The sequence below is a fragment of the Xyrauchen texanus genome, chromosome 18 (genome assembly GCF_025860055.1).
Source record: "Xyrauchen texanus isolate HMW12.3.18 chromosome 18, RBS_HiC_50CHRs, whole genome shotgun sequence".
Taxonomy (NCBI): Eukaryota; Metazoa; Chordata; class Actinopteri; order Cypriniformes; family Catostomidae; genus Xyrauchen; species Xyrauchen texanus.
The window spans coordinates 7,120,145-7,137,994 of NC_068293.1; the positions used below are offsets into that span (position 1 = coordinate 7,120,145).

The following is a 17,850-nucleotide window of genomic DNA, read 5'->3' on the forward strand; positions in this document are numbered from 1 at the left end:
TGGTGTGGGGGATGTTTTCTTGGCACACTTTAGGCCCCTTAGTGCCAATTGGGCATCGTTTAAATGCCACGGCCTACCTGAGCATTGTTTCTGACCATGTCCATCCCTTTATGGCCACCATGTACCCATCCTCTGATGGCTACTTCCAGCAGGATAATGCACCATGTCACAAAGCTCGAATCATTTCAAATTGGTTTCTTGATCATGACAATGAGTTCACTGTACTAAAATGGCCCCCTCAGTCACCAGATCTCAACCCAATAGAGCATCTTTGGGATGTGGTGGAACGGAAGCTTCCACCACAAACACAAACACAGTATTAGTATGGTGTTCCTAATAATCCTTTAGGTGAGTGTATATATATAGCTGAAGCAGATGATCGGTGATGATCTGGGGTGCTTCAGCAAGGCTAGAATCGGGCAGATTTGTCTTGGTGATGGATGCATGAATCCAGCCACTTACAAGGATATCCTGGAAGAAAATTAGCTTCCTTTTGCTCTGACAATGTTCCCCAAATCTAAGAATAGTTTTTCCATCTGGACAATGCTCCACACCACACAGGCAGGTCAATCAAGGTGTGGATAGAGGAGCACCGGATCAAGACCCTGTCATGGCCAGCCCAATATACAGAATGGAATATGATCAAGAGGAAGATGGATGGTCACAAGCCATCAAACAAAGCTGAGCTGCTTGAATTTCTGTGCCAGGAGTGACATAAAGACACCCAACAGCAATTTGAAAGACTGGCACAGAGCATGCCAAGAAACATGAAAGCTGTGATTGATAATCAGGGTTATTCCACCAAATATTGATATTTGAACTTTTCTCCCCAGTGTGTAATGCCCAATTCCCACTACTTAGTAGGACCTCGTGGTGGTGTGGTTACTCACCTCAATCGGGGTGGTGGAGGACAAGTCTCAGTTGCCTCCGCTCCTGAGACGTCAATCTGCGCATCTTATCATGTGGCTCGTTGTGCATGACACCGCGGAGACTCACGGCATGTGGAAGCTCATGCTACTCTCCGCGATCCACGCACAACTTACCACACGCCCCAATGAGAACGACAACCACTAATCATGACCACAAGGTGGTTACCCCATACGACTCTACCCTCCCTAGCAACCGGGCCAATTTGGTTGCTTAGGAGATCTGACTGGAGTCACTCAGCATGACTTGGATTTGAACACGTGACTCCAGAGTTGGTAGTCAGCATCAATACTCGCTGAGCTACCCAGGCCCACATATATTGATTTCTGAACTCTTCATGAGTTAATATATTAGTATTGTGTTGGTTAAAAATGAATGTGAACATTTCTTTGCATTTTTCAAGGTCTGAAAACACTACAAATAATTTTTGTTATTTTGAACAGTTGTCAGTTTCTGCAAATAGGATGACAATGACAATATTTTTATTTTGGAATTTTGGTGAAATGTTGTCAGTACTTCATAGAATAAAATAAATATGCATGTGTACTCAAACACATACCTTAAATGAGTAAATCAAGAGCAATTGATAATTTTGCAGGGGTCTCAATTCTTTCCAGAGCTGTACATACATACTGTATACTAGTGTCATTGAATGCTGTTGCCTCCTTTCGAAAGTCATGCAAAACCATCACAAAAGAGCATTTGATTCTGCATGCATTTTGATTATGAGCAGCCAAACAGGAAATCTTAAACAATATTTGAATAAATATTAATAAATCTAAATATATAATTCTATAGAATATGTATATACATATACAGTATATACACACTCACAGGCCACTTTATTAGGAACACCTGTACATCTACTTATTCATTCAATTATATAATCAGCCAACCATGTGGCAGCAGTGCACTGCATAAAATCATGCTGATACGGGTCAGGAGCTTCAGTTAACATCCATTAGAATGGGGAAAAATGTGATCTCAGTGATTTTGTCCGTGGCATGATTGTTGTTCCCAGATGGGCTGGTTAAAATATTTCTGTAACTGCTGATCTCCTGGGATTTTCATACATATCAATTTCTAGAGCGTAAAGAGAATAGTGCTAAAAACAAAAAACATCCAGTCAGCGGCAGTTCTGTAGACCGAAATGCCTGGCTGATTAGAGAGGTCAACGGAGAATGGCCAGGCTGGTCCAAGCTGACAAGAAGGTGACATACACCCGCAAAGATTACATGAAGAGACGGAATCATTTGAGACAGCTGAAATAGACAGAAGAACTGTGGCAAATACTCCAAGAAGCTTGAAACATCCTATCTGCCAACAACTAAGAAAAACTGTGTCCAGGTGTACCAAGGAGACCAAATATTGATTTAACTTTTTATGTTTACTGGACTTTGGATGATGACATTTTGCACAGTACTGTACATTTACATATTCTATAGAAATATATATTTGTATTTATTAATATTTATTCCAAGTTTAAGATTTTCTGTTTGGCTGCTCTTCAATGCATTGCTCTTTTGTGATGGTTTTCCATGACTGCACGAGATTCAAAAAGAAGCAACACAACACAATAACTGAAATAAAGAGGTACATTCTTTCACACCAAGTCAAATTTGCTGTATAGGCTGAAATGTGAGTGCTGGTTTAGTCATGTTTTCTTCAAGTAATGGTTACTTAAAAATAATTACTAGAATTTTGAGCGTGTATCAATTCACCTGGTCATCAGATTTTTTCATGGAATTTCAGTGCAACACTCTCGCTGACTCACACTCTTACACTAAAGAAACTTGTCTTGACTTATTGAGAAAGACACTAGATTGCATGTAGTGGGATTTCTTCCATTAGAACGCTTGCTGGCTTCTTGCCTAATATTTATGGTTGTTTTGACAACTGCTAAGGAAACGCGAGTCATCTTTGACTGTCACTGGACAGGACTACACAGGACAACACATCACATAAGTTTCCTTTTTCTTAAAATTAATATTCTGGGTTCAATACAAGTTGAGCTAAATCAAGCATTTGTGGCATAATGTTGATTACCACAAAACAATTTTTTGACTCGTTCCCTTTAAAAAAATTATAAACAAATTTAAATAAAAAGAGCAAAAATTGAGGATCCAGTGAGATACAATATTTGGCCAATTTTTGAAGGGTTTAAAAAGACATTTAAAATGTGAAGCTTATAATTTTATAAAAGCACCAACATGAATTCTTCTGTTAAAACTCATGTATAATTTGAGCTGTAAAGTTTTTAAATCATGGTTTTATGGTTGTTTTGGGGTTCATGGCATTACGCATTTATGCAAACGGCAGAAAACTTTACACAAAAGATTAGCATCACACTAAAATAATGTTAACTCATATTTTTTTTTATGTCTTGCCAATATACTTTTGAAACGGTGAGTATTTTAATGTTTACAGATTGGTCCCATTCACTTCTGTTGTAAACTGTCATCCAGACTTTTGCTTTAAAAAAAAACAACAACAAAAAAACTGACAGAAGCCAAAGTAAAATTAATCTTTGGCAATTAACATGATCATTTAAACAAAAATTTTCCACAAATGCATTTGAGTTTAATTTGTACTAAATCCAGCACATTCCTTTAATAAAATTACCCTGTCACACCTTATGACATCATTACATGTCAGACAGTAATCTTTAAAGACTCAAACATGCCGTGAGCTGATAGTTCTTCGAAATGTAATCTGTTAGTCAATACATTTGCATATTTTATGTGTGTCTAACATTTTAAATTGCAGACAAGCCTGTTTCACTGCAGTGTGCTATAAGATTTTCTCTGAAACCCTCCTCCAACCCAGCACCACCGGTCTAGAGGATACAGGGGGATGGCGTGTATTGTACTGTATGTTGTATCTTTATTGTTATTGCCTAAATTCCGATTCTGGGTCTCCAATGAAGCAACAACCTGTAAAGTATTTTTACATTGAAAACATTACTCAAATTAAATTTAATCAGATTCATTAACTTATAATTTACCAAAGCAATGAAATTACAATGAACAAGCAGCATTCCTTAAATTAAACAGAGTTTATTTTCAAAGAAAAACAAAAGACCATCAGGAAAATACAGGACTTCCTGTCATATACAGAGAGGACACACGATACAGTGCCACGACTGAAAACAGACAACCAGTCAGCCAAGAACATATTCAGAAAGTCAAAGCAGCGCAGAGGAAACACTATCTGAAATATTATTAATGAACAATAATTGTGGATCATAACTAAAGTAAAAAATCCTAATATTTTAAAATGAAACAAATACAATAATCAGCATTAGTGTAACAACTCTTTGCTTCTTGAAACATTTTTAATTCCAGGTGAATTTATATGGTCCACTACTTCACTATTGTTGTAAAACCCATAAGACTGTAAAACCAGAAACCTCACAATCGATGGTTACGTTTCTTAACTATGTCAAGTACCAAGGAGATTAAAGCATCAAGCAAATTAAAATAAAGCCGTTTTTGTTTTGTGGTGCTTTCTAAACATGAATGCTTCACTTTTAGTTTTTGCCAGTCACAATTACATTTTTTCTTGAAAACAAAAAAATTCATGATTTTACTGAAAGTTCAACAACTTGTCAAAATACTAATAACTAACAGAATCAAAATCAATGAACAGAAATATATAAATATTGTATGTGGGGAGAGCAGATGTGAGACATCCACTGAACATACAACTTACAAACTGAGAAAAAAAAAATAGATTAACCAAATGAACAATGCAACAGGTTCATTAAGTGGAGTAGATGTTTGTGCGTGGGGTTTTTATGACACTTTGGAAAAAGAGATCAAAGATAGAAAACTAAAGAAACAGCAAATATGGAGAGCATTTAGTCGATTTATTTGCATGCTCATCTTTTCCATTTTATTCTTTCAACACAAGCAGTGCAGCCTTTTTGTTAAATATATACAGTTCAGTTACGAATTATCATAATAATCGTCCACGACATTGATAAATCATCTTTTAAATACAACCTAAGGTGAAGTTTCCTAACACAGATTTAATTATGGTGGATGGTTGTTAAAGAAACCAGACAGAAACAGTATCAATGACAGAATGTTACAGGGATGCTGAAAGGGATAGTTCACCCAAAAATGAAAATTCTCTCATCATTTACTCACCCTCATGTCATCCCAGATAGGTATGACTTTCCTTCTTCTGCAGAACACAATTGAAGATTTTTAGAAGAATATTTCAGCTCTGTAGGTCCATACAATGCAAGTGAATGGTGATCAGACCTTTGAAGCTCCAAAAAGGACATAAAAGGCATCAAAAAACTAATCCATACACTCCAGTGTTTAAATCCATTTCTTCTGAAGTGATTTGAAAGGTGTGGGTGAGAAACAGATAAACATGTATGTCCTTGTTTACTAACAATCTCCACCCCTTTATATTGTTGTTAAAGATTAAAAAGAAAGATTATAATTGCCGAATGATGAATCTGTCAAAAGAGGCAACAAAGTGTCCTGCACATTCTGCCACAAACCACATGAAATTCACATTAGATTTGCATTAAATCTACTTTAGATTCACATTAGATCAACTTTAGATTCGCATTAAAACTGGAGTTTCTATATTTTTGATGTGACGAAAGCAAAATTGATTGTGTTATCCTCTTAATAACATGATAAAGCTCTCAAAGGAGAAGAGAAAGTCTGTCAGGTGATGTTTAAACCTCTCGGGGTAACCTCCACAACTTCTCTGCTTGGTAAGAATACATTTACAACAGAAACGTAACATATCTAAAAATCGAAATTAAACTAAAAGACAAAAAATAAGAAAGACAAAAAATCAATTTTGTTTCATCAATGCCATTACACTATTTGTGACCGTCTGAGCATCACAGCGGCAAAATGTCACCGTTTCTCTCAGTTGAGTCGAATTCTATCCAATTCTAGAGAAAGACATTTACACAGACTAGCAATAATACTGTAGAATACTCAAGCCCCTTCCTCATGCAGCACGCTGCACAAGGACACAATTGGATTTTTTGTCTAATCGAATGTAGTGTAGTTCAGTTTCAGTCATAGAGCGGAATCTGGCGGTTTGTGTAGCGCGGCCGCTGACGTTCAACACTTGCATTGTGTTCTTCAGGTTCATTGTTGTTCTCCATAGTGCGTTTCCTTCAACAGTCAGCATGATTACCAGCTGAGCAGAGAGGTGCGACCCAGAGTCATGAAATAAACCTGACTAGAGCCTCCAGAACGCACCGATGCAAAGAAGACCTGCATGAAACAAAACGAGAGAACACACATTCATTACATCTACATCTTACCGTTTACACATCAATTAGGGTGGTCTAAAAATATAGATTTTTCGATATCAATATTGTCAGTGGATGACACATTTTTGCTAAATATAATTTAAAGTGCATCCGGAAAGTATTCACAGCGCTTCACTTTTTTCACATTTTGTTGTTACAGCCGTATTCCAAAATTGATTAAATTAATTATTTTCCTCAATTTTACAAACAATACCCCATAATGACAACATGAAAGAAGTTTGTTGAAATCTTTGCAAATTTGTTAAAAATCACATGTACATAAGTATTCACACCCTTTGCCATGACACTCAAAATTGACCTCAGGTGCATCTTGTTTCCACTGATCATCCTTGATGTTTCTACAACTTGATTGGAGTCCACCTGTGGTAAATTCAGTTGATTGGACATGATTTGGAAAGGCACACACCTGTCTATATAAGGTCCCACAGTTAACAGTGCATGTGAGAGCACAAACCAAGCCATGAAGTCCAAGAAATTGTCTGTAGACATCCGAGACAGGATTGTATCGAGGCACAGATCTGGGGAAGGGTACAGAATAATTTCTGTAGCATTGAAGGTCCCAATAAGCACAGTGCTGTAAATGGAAGTCTGGAACTACCAGAACCTCTTCCTAGAGCTGGCCACCGGCCAAACTGAGTGATCAGGGGAGAAGGGCCTTAGTCAGGAAGGTGACCAAGAACCCGATGGTCACTCTGACAGAGCTCCAGCATTTCTCTGTGGAGAGAGGAGAACCTTCCACCAATCAAGCCTGTATGGTAGAGTGGTCAGACGGAAGCCACTCCTCAGTAAAAGGCACGTGACCGCCCGTCTGGAGTTTGCCAGAAGGCACCTGAAGGACTCTCAGACTATGAGAAACGAAATTCTCTGGTGTGATGAAACAAACATTGAACTCTTTGGCCTGAATGGCAAGCGTCATGTCTGAAGGAAACCTGGCACCGCTCATCACCTGGCCAATACCATCCCTACACAGAAAAGCATGGTGGTGGCAGCATCATGCTGTGGGGATGTTTTTCAGCGGCAGGAACTGGGAGACTAGTCAGTATCGAGGGAAAGATGAATGCAGCAATGTACAGAGACATCCTTGATGAAAACCTGATCCAGAGCACTCTGGACCTCAGACTGGGGCGAAGGTTCATCTTCTAACAGGACAATGACCCCAAGCACACAGCAAAGATAACAAAGGAGTGGCTGCGGGACAACTCTGTGAATGTCCTTGAGTGGCCCAGCCAGAGACCAGACTTGAACCCGATTGAACATCTCTGGAGAGATCTGAAAATGGGTGTGCACTGATGCTCCCATCCAAACTGATGGAGCTTGAGAGGTCTTGCAAAGAAGAATGGGAGAAACTGCCCAAAAATAGGTGTGCCATGCTTGTAACATCATACACAAAAAGACTTGAGGCTGTAATCAGTGCCAAAGGTGCTTCAACAAAGTATTGAGCAAAGGCTGTGAACACTTATGTACAAGTGATTCTCTATTTTTTATTTTTAATAAATATGCAAAGATTTCAAACTTCTTTCATGTTGTCATTATGGGGTATTGTTTGTAGAATTGAGGAAAATAATGAATATAATAAATTTTGGAATAAGGCTGTAACATAACAAAATGTGGAAAAAGTGAAGCGCTGTGAATATACTATACCTTGCAAAGATTGTTGAAGAATGATGATGAAGGGTAATTCTTTCAGTCGAGATCTCATGTAAACAATGGAGATTTATCAATATTTCTCAGATTGATCACATTACATTTATAGATGTTAAATTATATATTAAATATAAACAGTGACGTCACCACCGCATGCGGGGGAATTGCGCATCAACCGGACTGTCGAACATTTTTGATAATCTGCAACCCTATTTACTATGCATTAAATGTTAGGTTAATGTTTTTAATAGCTGTGGGATGAAACATAATTTTGTAGGGATGCGAGGAGTTGTGTGTGACAGTGGTATTTTAAAGCACGATACATACCATGAACAGGGAACTAAAAATTCTACTTGGCTACATTTTAATGGAAGGAGACTGCAGATTACAAGAAATAGAGATAAGAATAACCTTTTGGCCTGTTTCTGACCTAATCCAGACATGGATTAAACTACTGGAATTGTAAGGATTACTTTTATGTTGCCTTTACGTCATAATTAGAGTTTAGAAATAGAGGTCGACAGACCATGGATTTTGCCGATACTGAAGGTGGTAGAAAAGGCAGATAACGATTAATCAGCAGATTTATAGAAAGTAAAAAAAAATGTCTGTCTTTCCTAACTATGATGAGCACATACTACATAGGCTACAATGTCCAAAATGAATAAATTGATTAAGTTTATTGTGTAACCAAAATACTAATAATAACCAGAAATAAATTCAGATTTAGTGAAGATTAATGCAGGACTTTAAACTATAAACAAGTCCGAAATGGAACACTTATTTTGAAATAAAAGAAATGCTCTATATTTAAGTATTTACCAAATAAAGATTTATGGCACACACACATATATACATACATACACACTCACCTAAAGGATTATTAGGAACACCATACTAATACCGTGTTTGACCCCCTTTCGCCTTCAGAACTGCCTTAATTCTACGTGGCATTGATTCAACAAGGTGCTGAAAGCATTCTTTAGAAATGTTGGCCCATATTGATAGGATAGCATCTTGCAGTTGATGGAGATTTGTGGGATGCACATCCAGGGCACGAAGCTCCCGTTCCACCACATCCCAAAGATGCTCTACTGGGTTGAGATCTGGTGACTGTGGGGGCCATTTTAGTACAGTGAACTCATTGTCATGTTCAAGAAACCAATTTGAAATGATTCGAGCTTTGTGACATGGTGCATTATCTTGCTGGAAGTAGCCATCAGAGGATGGGTAGGCCGTGGCATTTAAACGATGCCCAATTGGCACTAAGGGGCCTAAAGTGTGCCAAGAAAACATCCCCCACACCATTACACCACCACCACCAGCCTGCACAGTGGTAACAAGGCATGATGGATCCATGTTCTCATTCTGTTTACGCCAAATTCTGACTCTACCATCTGAATGTCTCAACAGAAATCGAGACTCATCAGACCAGGCAACATTTTTCCAGTCTTCAACTGTCCAATTTTGGTGAGCTTTTGCAAATTGTAGCCTCTTTTTCCTAGTGGAGATGAGTTGTACAAGGTGGGGTCTTCTGCTGTTGTAGCCCATCCGCCTCAAGGTTGTGCGTGTTGTGGCTTCACAAATGCTTTGCTGCATACCTCGGTTGTAACGAGTGGTTATTTCAGGCAAAGTTGCTCTTCTATCAGCTTGAATCAGTCGGCCCATTCTCCTCTGACCTCTAGCATCAACAAGGCATTTTCGCCCACAGGACTGCCGCATACTGGATGTTTTTCCCTTTTCACACCATTCTTTGTAAACCCTAGAAATGGTTGTGCGTGAAAATCCCAGTAACTGAGCAGATTGTGAAATACTCAGACCGGCCCGTCTGGCACCAACAACCATGCCACGCTCAAAATTGCTTAAATCACCTTTCTTTCCCATTCTGACATTCAGTTTGGAGTTCAGGAGATTGTCTTGACCAGGACCACACCCCTAAATGCATTAAAGCAACTGCCATGTGATTGGTTGATTAGATAATTGCATTAATGAGAAATTGAACAGGTGTTCCTAATAATCCTTTAGGTGAGTGTATATATACACACACACACACACACACACAGACACATATATACACACAAATCATATATAAATCACATTTCATCGCATATACAAATATTTGCTGAGAAAGCCCCTCATATAAATATAATTCAATATATAATAATTTCATAATGATTGCATTATATGCGTTTAAATATAAAATTTTTTTTCAATATTTAAAAGATGTATCATTATTTCATCTATATATATATATATATATATAATAAAAAAATATTCAGATAATTAAAATGCATTACATTCTTGTGGCAGAAGAGTTCATCATTGATAAGACAATATAAAAGCGGCTTTAGAATACAATGTATTGTTTACTACCATATTATTGATCATAAGACAATCATTGACACACAGTTCACAGAAATCCATTTCACAAGTGAATTTGTCAATCAGTTTGAGATTTATTATGAGGGTTGTTTAAGGACCCGTCAATGTACACCTGTGTCAGACGGATGCTTATGTAGCGTCTTGGATGCATTGCATCATAAACATAAAATGTTTAGGTCACTGTGTCAAGTTAAATATAGTTTAATACTTAGAACACATATTGAGATCCCTTAGTTTGGATTTGCACTCCAAGTGTTTTGTACGCAAGAACGTAACACATGTCTGTGTTGTTCTGCTGCTCAAGGGTGTTTTTCTTCATTGTATAAACTGCGCATTGCCACACAGCTGTATATGGTTACAATACAGTTCTATTCATTAACATTAGTAAATATATTCCTATATTTACGGAGCATTTTCACATTGAGGATAAATGCATTTATCCAAAAGCTGAAAAGTGTTGCTTTCAGAGGCGTTATATGGAGTAAGGATGAAAATAAGGTGCATTTCGAACCGTTCTGAGACCAGCGCAGACAGACGGCACACTGGATATTAAGTCATTCACTAAATAGGGAGCAAGGGAGCATCCATTTGTTTTCCTATGCAGCCAAGTGCATTCACTCCTAAAATCAGACCAATGAAAATCAGTTCATAGATTCAGAATCTATAATATACAATTTTATTTTAAGATGGTTGGGAGTGATTTGATGATTCTGGCCATTGCTTTGATAAGAATGATTAATTCAGCTTTATAGAAAATCAGCTGTAATGTCTATAACATCTCAAAAACATGAATAACCATCACTCCTGGACACATAATAAAATCGGACTTTATATAGCTTGGTATTATTTAAAGTTAACTTAGTCCCGCTGTCCACATATGTTGAAATAAATGTTTGGGAAAACTATTTGCTCTAGATTTATACATTTTTGTATTATTTATTAGGTGCTACTAGTTACAAATCAAAAAGGGAAATGAAAAATGCACACAGCAGTCACGTGAGGGTCTTAGGAGGTTAATAAGTATTACCATTTCTAAGACTGATGTTTTCATCTGTTTCTGTGTAGCATATATTTGTTGGTGTGCAGTGTGTTTGACCGCTCAAATTTTGTCACTTAAGTAGCTTTGGACCACAAGTCGAAGGACCTTTTGGATGACAAAAAAATTTGACTTATATTCCAGAAAATATGGTAATTATCAGGTAAATAATTAGCAAAAAAAGGCTTTTTTGGGTGAAATGTGGCCAGTTTTTTGTGAGATTCACCCACTCATTGATGACATTACAATACTTGCGAGGATCTAAAATCAAGTGGGGTTGTGCTGATTTTCTGAATCACCTTGTCATTTCTCTCACACAGAAACTTGAGTCTCTGAGCTCGTTTGTGCATGAAAACTCCATCAAGGTGTCCGGTCTCTACAGAGCGAATCTCTATGGCCTTCTCACCCCAACCCATGATCTGATTCGACCGGATATAAGCTGCAACACACAAGCAACAAACAGCACTGTTAAACAAATACAACACAACTGCTAGTTTTGGCTAAATCTGATGACACCTTAAAACTAGAAGAAGTATCTTCATGAGGGCAGCAAGGTAACAAGGTCTCTTTATTTTGTGAATATACTGAAATCACGAATAACGGGTGTTGTCAGACACGACAAACAGTGGAGTGAATATAACAATACAGCACGACCTCGAGTGCCTTTTACTGCTTTTCTAAACCAGTTACTACATGACAGACAATATTAAGAATGTCCATGATAATTCAAATGTTATTTTATGAAGCAAATTCAACTTGCGTCATCCTTCCTCTAGAACAAACAGAAAAATGCAGCACAATGATATTGTGAACAGGTTTTGAGTCATAGCGGTTACTCTTGTATTTTAGCACCCCTAGAATACTGAATTGACCAGTCATTTTGATGACCGCACAATAATTCACATACCCACGGAAGTGGGCATCTCGCCCCACTGCAGCACCACGTCTTTAGTGATGCGGCCATACGTGTTGACGTACACACCCTCGTCTTCATAACACACCAGCAGCTCGATACCGTCAGTGTTTGGCAGGATGATGATAGCATGAGATTGAATATTCGTCTGAATCTGAACCGAGAGAGAGAGAGATTAAAACAACAGTGGACTTAAGTGTATCTGAAGCTTTTCTGCTTTCTAACACATACATGAGTGGGCAGATAAATGTCGTAAACAGCTCCTGAGTCCACATCCACCGCATGAAACCCAGAGCACGACCCGTAGATGACCTTTAACCTTTGGCCTTCTTCAACAGTCAGGTCAACCAGAAGTGGCTTGTGCACCAGATCACCAAACGACTGCGATACAAAGAGAAGCAGCTCATCAATTTGTATTTGAATATGTTTGTAACAAGCTACATTAAAATACATATCAGCATATTTCAGTTTTATTTACTTAAATTAACCATGACCCATACAGACTTGAGTTTTTGTGCTTTGAAATCAATCATCACAACGAAATACATCTCAAAGCAGCATTTGTAAAATATGACAAGTGGTAAAACGTTAAAGATAGGGCTCTATGATTCATGGAATCCAGTCGTGAAAACAGAATTCATTATAAAACCCGAATGTCAAGGAATTTGACATATTTGGGATCAAATTAATGTATGAACATTATGTATGCACAATTAAATTAATACAGCGATGTGTCCTGGTGTGATGATTAAACCACAAAAGGCTGAGATCTAATGAAATATACATTCAAAGTGAATGTGTGAAGCTGGCCGCTCGTACACTGAAAACACCTCATCGTGAGCATCACAGGTGCTCTGTGTGTGTGTATTGATGACAGAAAGCAGAGCGCTTATTCACTGTGAAATATGCAGCACCAGGGTTCCCATGCTTTTCAAAACACAATTTTCCAGGACATTTTATGTGCCCAACAAGCGTAATATTTAAGGGATATTCTGTGTTTTTGATGGTAGTTTCTCACTTCCAGGTAAGCAGTTTGCTACATGGCCTAGTGTGATTATAAATGTAATTAAATAAACGCATAGTCTGTATGTGCTCTGCTCCTTGTCATCTCACACACACAAGAGCACACGTGATGATCATTATGATTTGTTTTCAGTGAATGAGCAGCCACCTTCACATTTAAATTTTTAAGCGTCCATCACTTGCAGATTATATTTTTATTAAATTACAGACTTTTGCAGTTTCATAAATCACACTAGGACATACGACATTCTGCATTTCATAGCTAATGCAATTTTTTTTCATACCAGATTCCGGATCATTTAATTATTGAAAATTACTTCACATCCCGAGGTGTAAAGGCCGACTCACCACGCTACCGACTCAGGGTGTGAATTTGTAAAAAAAAAAAAAAAAAAAAAAAAAAAACAGCGGTCTGCGTTTATAACAAATGTTTTTGTGCTTAACACAACAGCATTGTTGAAACCACAACAACAAAAAAATCTTATTTTGTACTACAATACTTTTTCTTTGAAGCAAAGCAGAGATGGCTTTCATGCGTCTTGGCGTGCTCTCTATCAGTCTTTCACATTGCTGTTGGATGGACTTTTTGCATCAAAAATAGAAGAAAAAAATAATAAATCATCATATATAATAAAAACTAAACCAGAGAGGGGCTCTCTCAGGTGGAAGCGACCAATGCCAAATATCCGAGATTGAACGCATAATAATAAATATTTTTTGGGTAGGCCTAGCCTTAACATAAACCTTCCCAATCAAAGATAAATGAAATGAAGCCCATCTGTCCACATCTCCAGAAAACATTTTTATTAAGGGGTCAAAATTAACTAACTAAATCAAGACAAATTTGCTTGGAATAAAATGTAAGACCAAGATATTTACACATTCTGAGAAGTGTCAATGTTGCTCTAGGGAGCTTACAATCTTTTGCTTCACTATGATCAAGGACTGAGTCCATCAAAAGATTAAAGTCTCCACCCAATATTATATCATGAGGTGCCAGCGGCTTGCAACATCCCTTCAAAATCTACAAAAAAGCCCAGATCACAGCGTTAGGTGCATAAATATTAGCCACAAATCAAACATTGCCCCTTGAATTTCTGCTAAAACAATAATGACTCTTCCTAATTTATCTTTAATCTGTTTGAGATATTTGATTTGTAGATGTTTACTTAATGTAATGACTCCCCTGCGCTTCAGCCAGCACTAAAGAAAACATGTCCACCCCATATCTTCCAAAATTAGCAAAAATAGATTGGGTGTCAAAAACACTATTATAAACACCACATTCCAACATTAGTGTAACAATCAAACCCCAAACCTTCCCCCGAACCAAACAAACAGAAAAAAGTGTGCATTAACCCCGCACATGACAACGCCAACCAGTGTCCATCCCTCTTAACTCAAACAGTCCATTTACGCATACAAGAGTCCCCGCTACTACTCTGCCATTGGATTGCTCAAGTCCGGTGCTTCAATACATATGAGAAAGAATTGCACAGCAAAAATAGTTTATAAAACAACTTCCAGCAAATAAGCAGAACAAACACAAAAAAAACGTGTAGATTCATCACATAACTGTCCCGTAGGGGTGTTCCTCCACGCAACAAGATCCAGCCACTAGGGGAACCAGCAGGAATAAAAAAGAAAGGGGTCTGTTCAGTTCTTTGTGCAGTCAAACGAAGGTTCAGTAAGCCAGCCCATTCGGCCGATACATGAGTGCAACAAAAGACCCAATCACTCCAATGTCCTGCAAGACACATTCCACAAAACAAACTCCAGGCCACAGGGGCATAAGCAACAAAAACATGCAGATTCATCCATAAACTGTCCCGAAGAAATTATATTACACAAAACAAACTCCTGCCACAAGGCGGAACAGCACAAAAAGAAACAATGAAGGCACCCAGCTTACTCAGACAGTCGAATGTATGTTCAGTGTGTCAGGTCCACAAGGTAGCAATGAAAAATCACCAAATAGCTTACTCAAATGTCTTTATGAAGGATAATGCTTGCTGTGGGCATTTAAATTCTCTACGACCATCCTTAGTATCTATTCTCAGTTTGGCCAGCAACATAAGAGCATAAGCAAACTTCCGCTAATGTAAGAGATTCTTGCAATCCTTGAATCAACCACTTTCTCTCGTCGCATTCGCAAAGTCTGGGAACAAGAAAATGCTGTGGTTCTTCCAAGAAAGCTTTCATTTACTCCTCATGTAAAACGAGATCTTTATCGATTATTTCAGAAATTTGGCCAGAATTGATCCGGGCCGGTCTCCTTCAGCGCATCTCTGAACCAGAATCCTGTGAGCTCGCTCGATTTCCAGCTTATGGCCTGTTATGCTGAGCAGACTCTGAAAGAGTCAGTCTAGGAATTTTACCATACCTCGGCCTTCCTCATGCTCAGCAATTCGGACATTGTTTCTTCGATTATGATTCTCCAAATTTTCCAGTTTTTCCCAAAAAGTCTTGGTCACTAGCGGGTTAACAGCAAATTCCCTCTCTGAAGACTCCAGATAATCAATCCGTTTATCGACGTCCCCCATTCTTGTAACAAACTCAGTGAATTTAGTCTCCATGGAAGTGATTGATCGAAGTATTACAGCCAGATCCTCAAAGTCTGTGACGACTTTCTCCAGCATTGCAGACATACATGATGGCTGATGTGGAATTTCTCCTGCCAGACTGTCCAAACTGAATCCCTGGTCTGCGGCCCTGTCAGGGGTATCAGCTTGAGCATGTAAGTGTCTTTTAATATATCCAGTGCCAAAGGATTTTAAATTCTTTTGACATATTGTCTTCAAAAACACTTAAGAATCATGATGTATTGAATCTCGGCGGTTTATGACATAAAAAGTATTAAAAACTAGCAAAGTGCACAGAGCTCGCCATAACGCGTCTGAACGTCACATGGTGTCACGCGACTCCTCCCTAAAGAAGGTCTTTGACCTGAATATTTGAATCTAATAGCTAAAGATTTGTAAGGTCCAATGGTCTGAGGCCTTTTCTCCACCCCACCCCCCATTGAATTGCGTACGCACCCGCCCGTGACAAGTTTATAAGTATAACAGCACTAACACGTCATCATTTGAGCACAATTTATTGCTGCCTATACTGAATTAGTGAAATGTAAATTATAGAGTTGAATTTAAATAAAGAATTTCTCTCAATAGATGAACAAAGTCAGGATTTGAAGTCACAATTTTCAGATGAAGATCGGCAGTCATGATAGAGGATATTCGTCTCTTCTCGAAAATCAAACACAAGCTGCATCTTCCTACAACCTATTTGCCCCCATACCAAGCACTACTGCTGGAAAAACAAGATGAAGAATTGGGAATAAACTACATAAAAAAAATAACTGTCAAAGAAACCTGTAATCAAATTACTACTAATAATAAAAAACTTATCAGAAATTAAAGTTACTTTCACTTAGTCAAAAATGTGTTTTGTTTGTACCAACTAACATTCAGAGAATACCAAAACTGATTGTGAGAATTGCTTTATTAATGATTTACACAAAAATAAGTACAGCTTGTATTTCATGAACGAGGCCCATAGTGTGTATGTACAAAAGTCTGAGGCTACTTTGATAATCTGCCAATAACCTTGCAAATAAGTTATCAGATAAAAAAAACTCTCAAATTAAGATTCTGCACTCTTTCTAGGTCAATAATCAAATGTAAGTACTTTTATAACATTGATCATGTTAACTTCTTTGTACAGATGGACAGATTTCTTTACTTCCATTGAAGCACACAAGATGCCTGAGTGCATGCTTTAATTCAAGCAAATAGGGAACATGGCAAATAAGACACTCAAATTCATGTTTATTTTTCATATCAAAATTTTCAGTCAAATCTTTATCCTTATAACTAGGGCTGTCAATCGATTACAATTTTTAACAAATTAATAACATGCTGATTTATTAAATGAAATTTATTGGAATTAAATCGCATCAATATGGCTGAGAAAGGCCCAGAATTAAAGATAATTCAGTATAAATAATCCATAATTAAAATAATTATATATACACTGGTATATCCTGTTTTCACGGGACGCATTCTGGTGCTATTTTTTATTGTCGGTCAATTATCATATGCATCAGAAGGATGCTTTTGGACCGTCTCACTGATTTTCAGTGTCATAAATGCCAAGTTTACCCAAATTAAAAGAAGCTTTTTATTTATTGCATCCAGCTGTCAAGAACACATCTTCATGTCCCATGTCATCAACATTTATTTGATGCAAATTGCATTAGCTGCAAATGCAACTTATTTGTGAGTTTAAGATCTGTGGAGCTAAGCAGCACATGCTGAAATGCTGCTTCACTAGTTCTCATGTTCATATGATATAGTTACCTTGAACGCCATGAATTTATGGTATGGTTTGGGGGCCCAGGCGTACACCTCCACTGAGTTCTTCAGCGCTAGAACCAGAAATTTGATCCTCTCGTACTTCACTACAGATGAAACATACGATAGGTGTGTGTCAGTGTTAAGGGCACAGTGAGGTATCATACTGGAAACACACACACACACACACACACACACACACACAGGCGTGCACACACACACACACGGATTTGTCATTCAAATCTAAGGGAATGTCCCC

At 37.8% G+C, this 17,850-nt stretch overlaps 1 protein-coding gene across 1 annotated transcript in view; it reads right to left on the reverse strand.

The window, feature by feature from the left end:
- Positions 1-3,977: 3,977 nt before the first annotated feature.
- map4k4 (mitogen-activated protein kinase kinase kinase kinase 4) overlaps positions 3,978-17,850 on the reverse strand; it is a 62,263-nt gene continuing 48,390 nt past the window's right edge. Inside the window, exons 22-26 of the mRNA XM_052148113.1 lie at positions 17,598-17,698; positions 12,448-12,597; positions 12,211-12,370; positions 11,603-11,742; positions 3,978-6,182 (exon numbers count right to left, since the gene is read on the reverse strand). Of these exons, the coding sequence (XP_052004073.1) occupies positions 6,099-6,182; positions 11,603-11,742; positions 12,211-12,370; positions 12,448-12,597; positions 17,598-17,698 (635 nt within the window). The 3' untranslated portion in view covers positions 3,978-6,098. The remainder of the gene's footprint in view (positions 6,183-11,602; positions 11,743-12,210; positions 12,371-12,447; positions 12,598-17,597; positions 17,699-17,850) is intronic.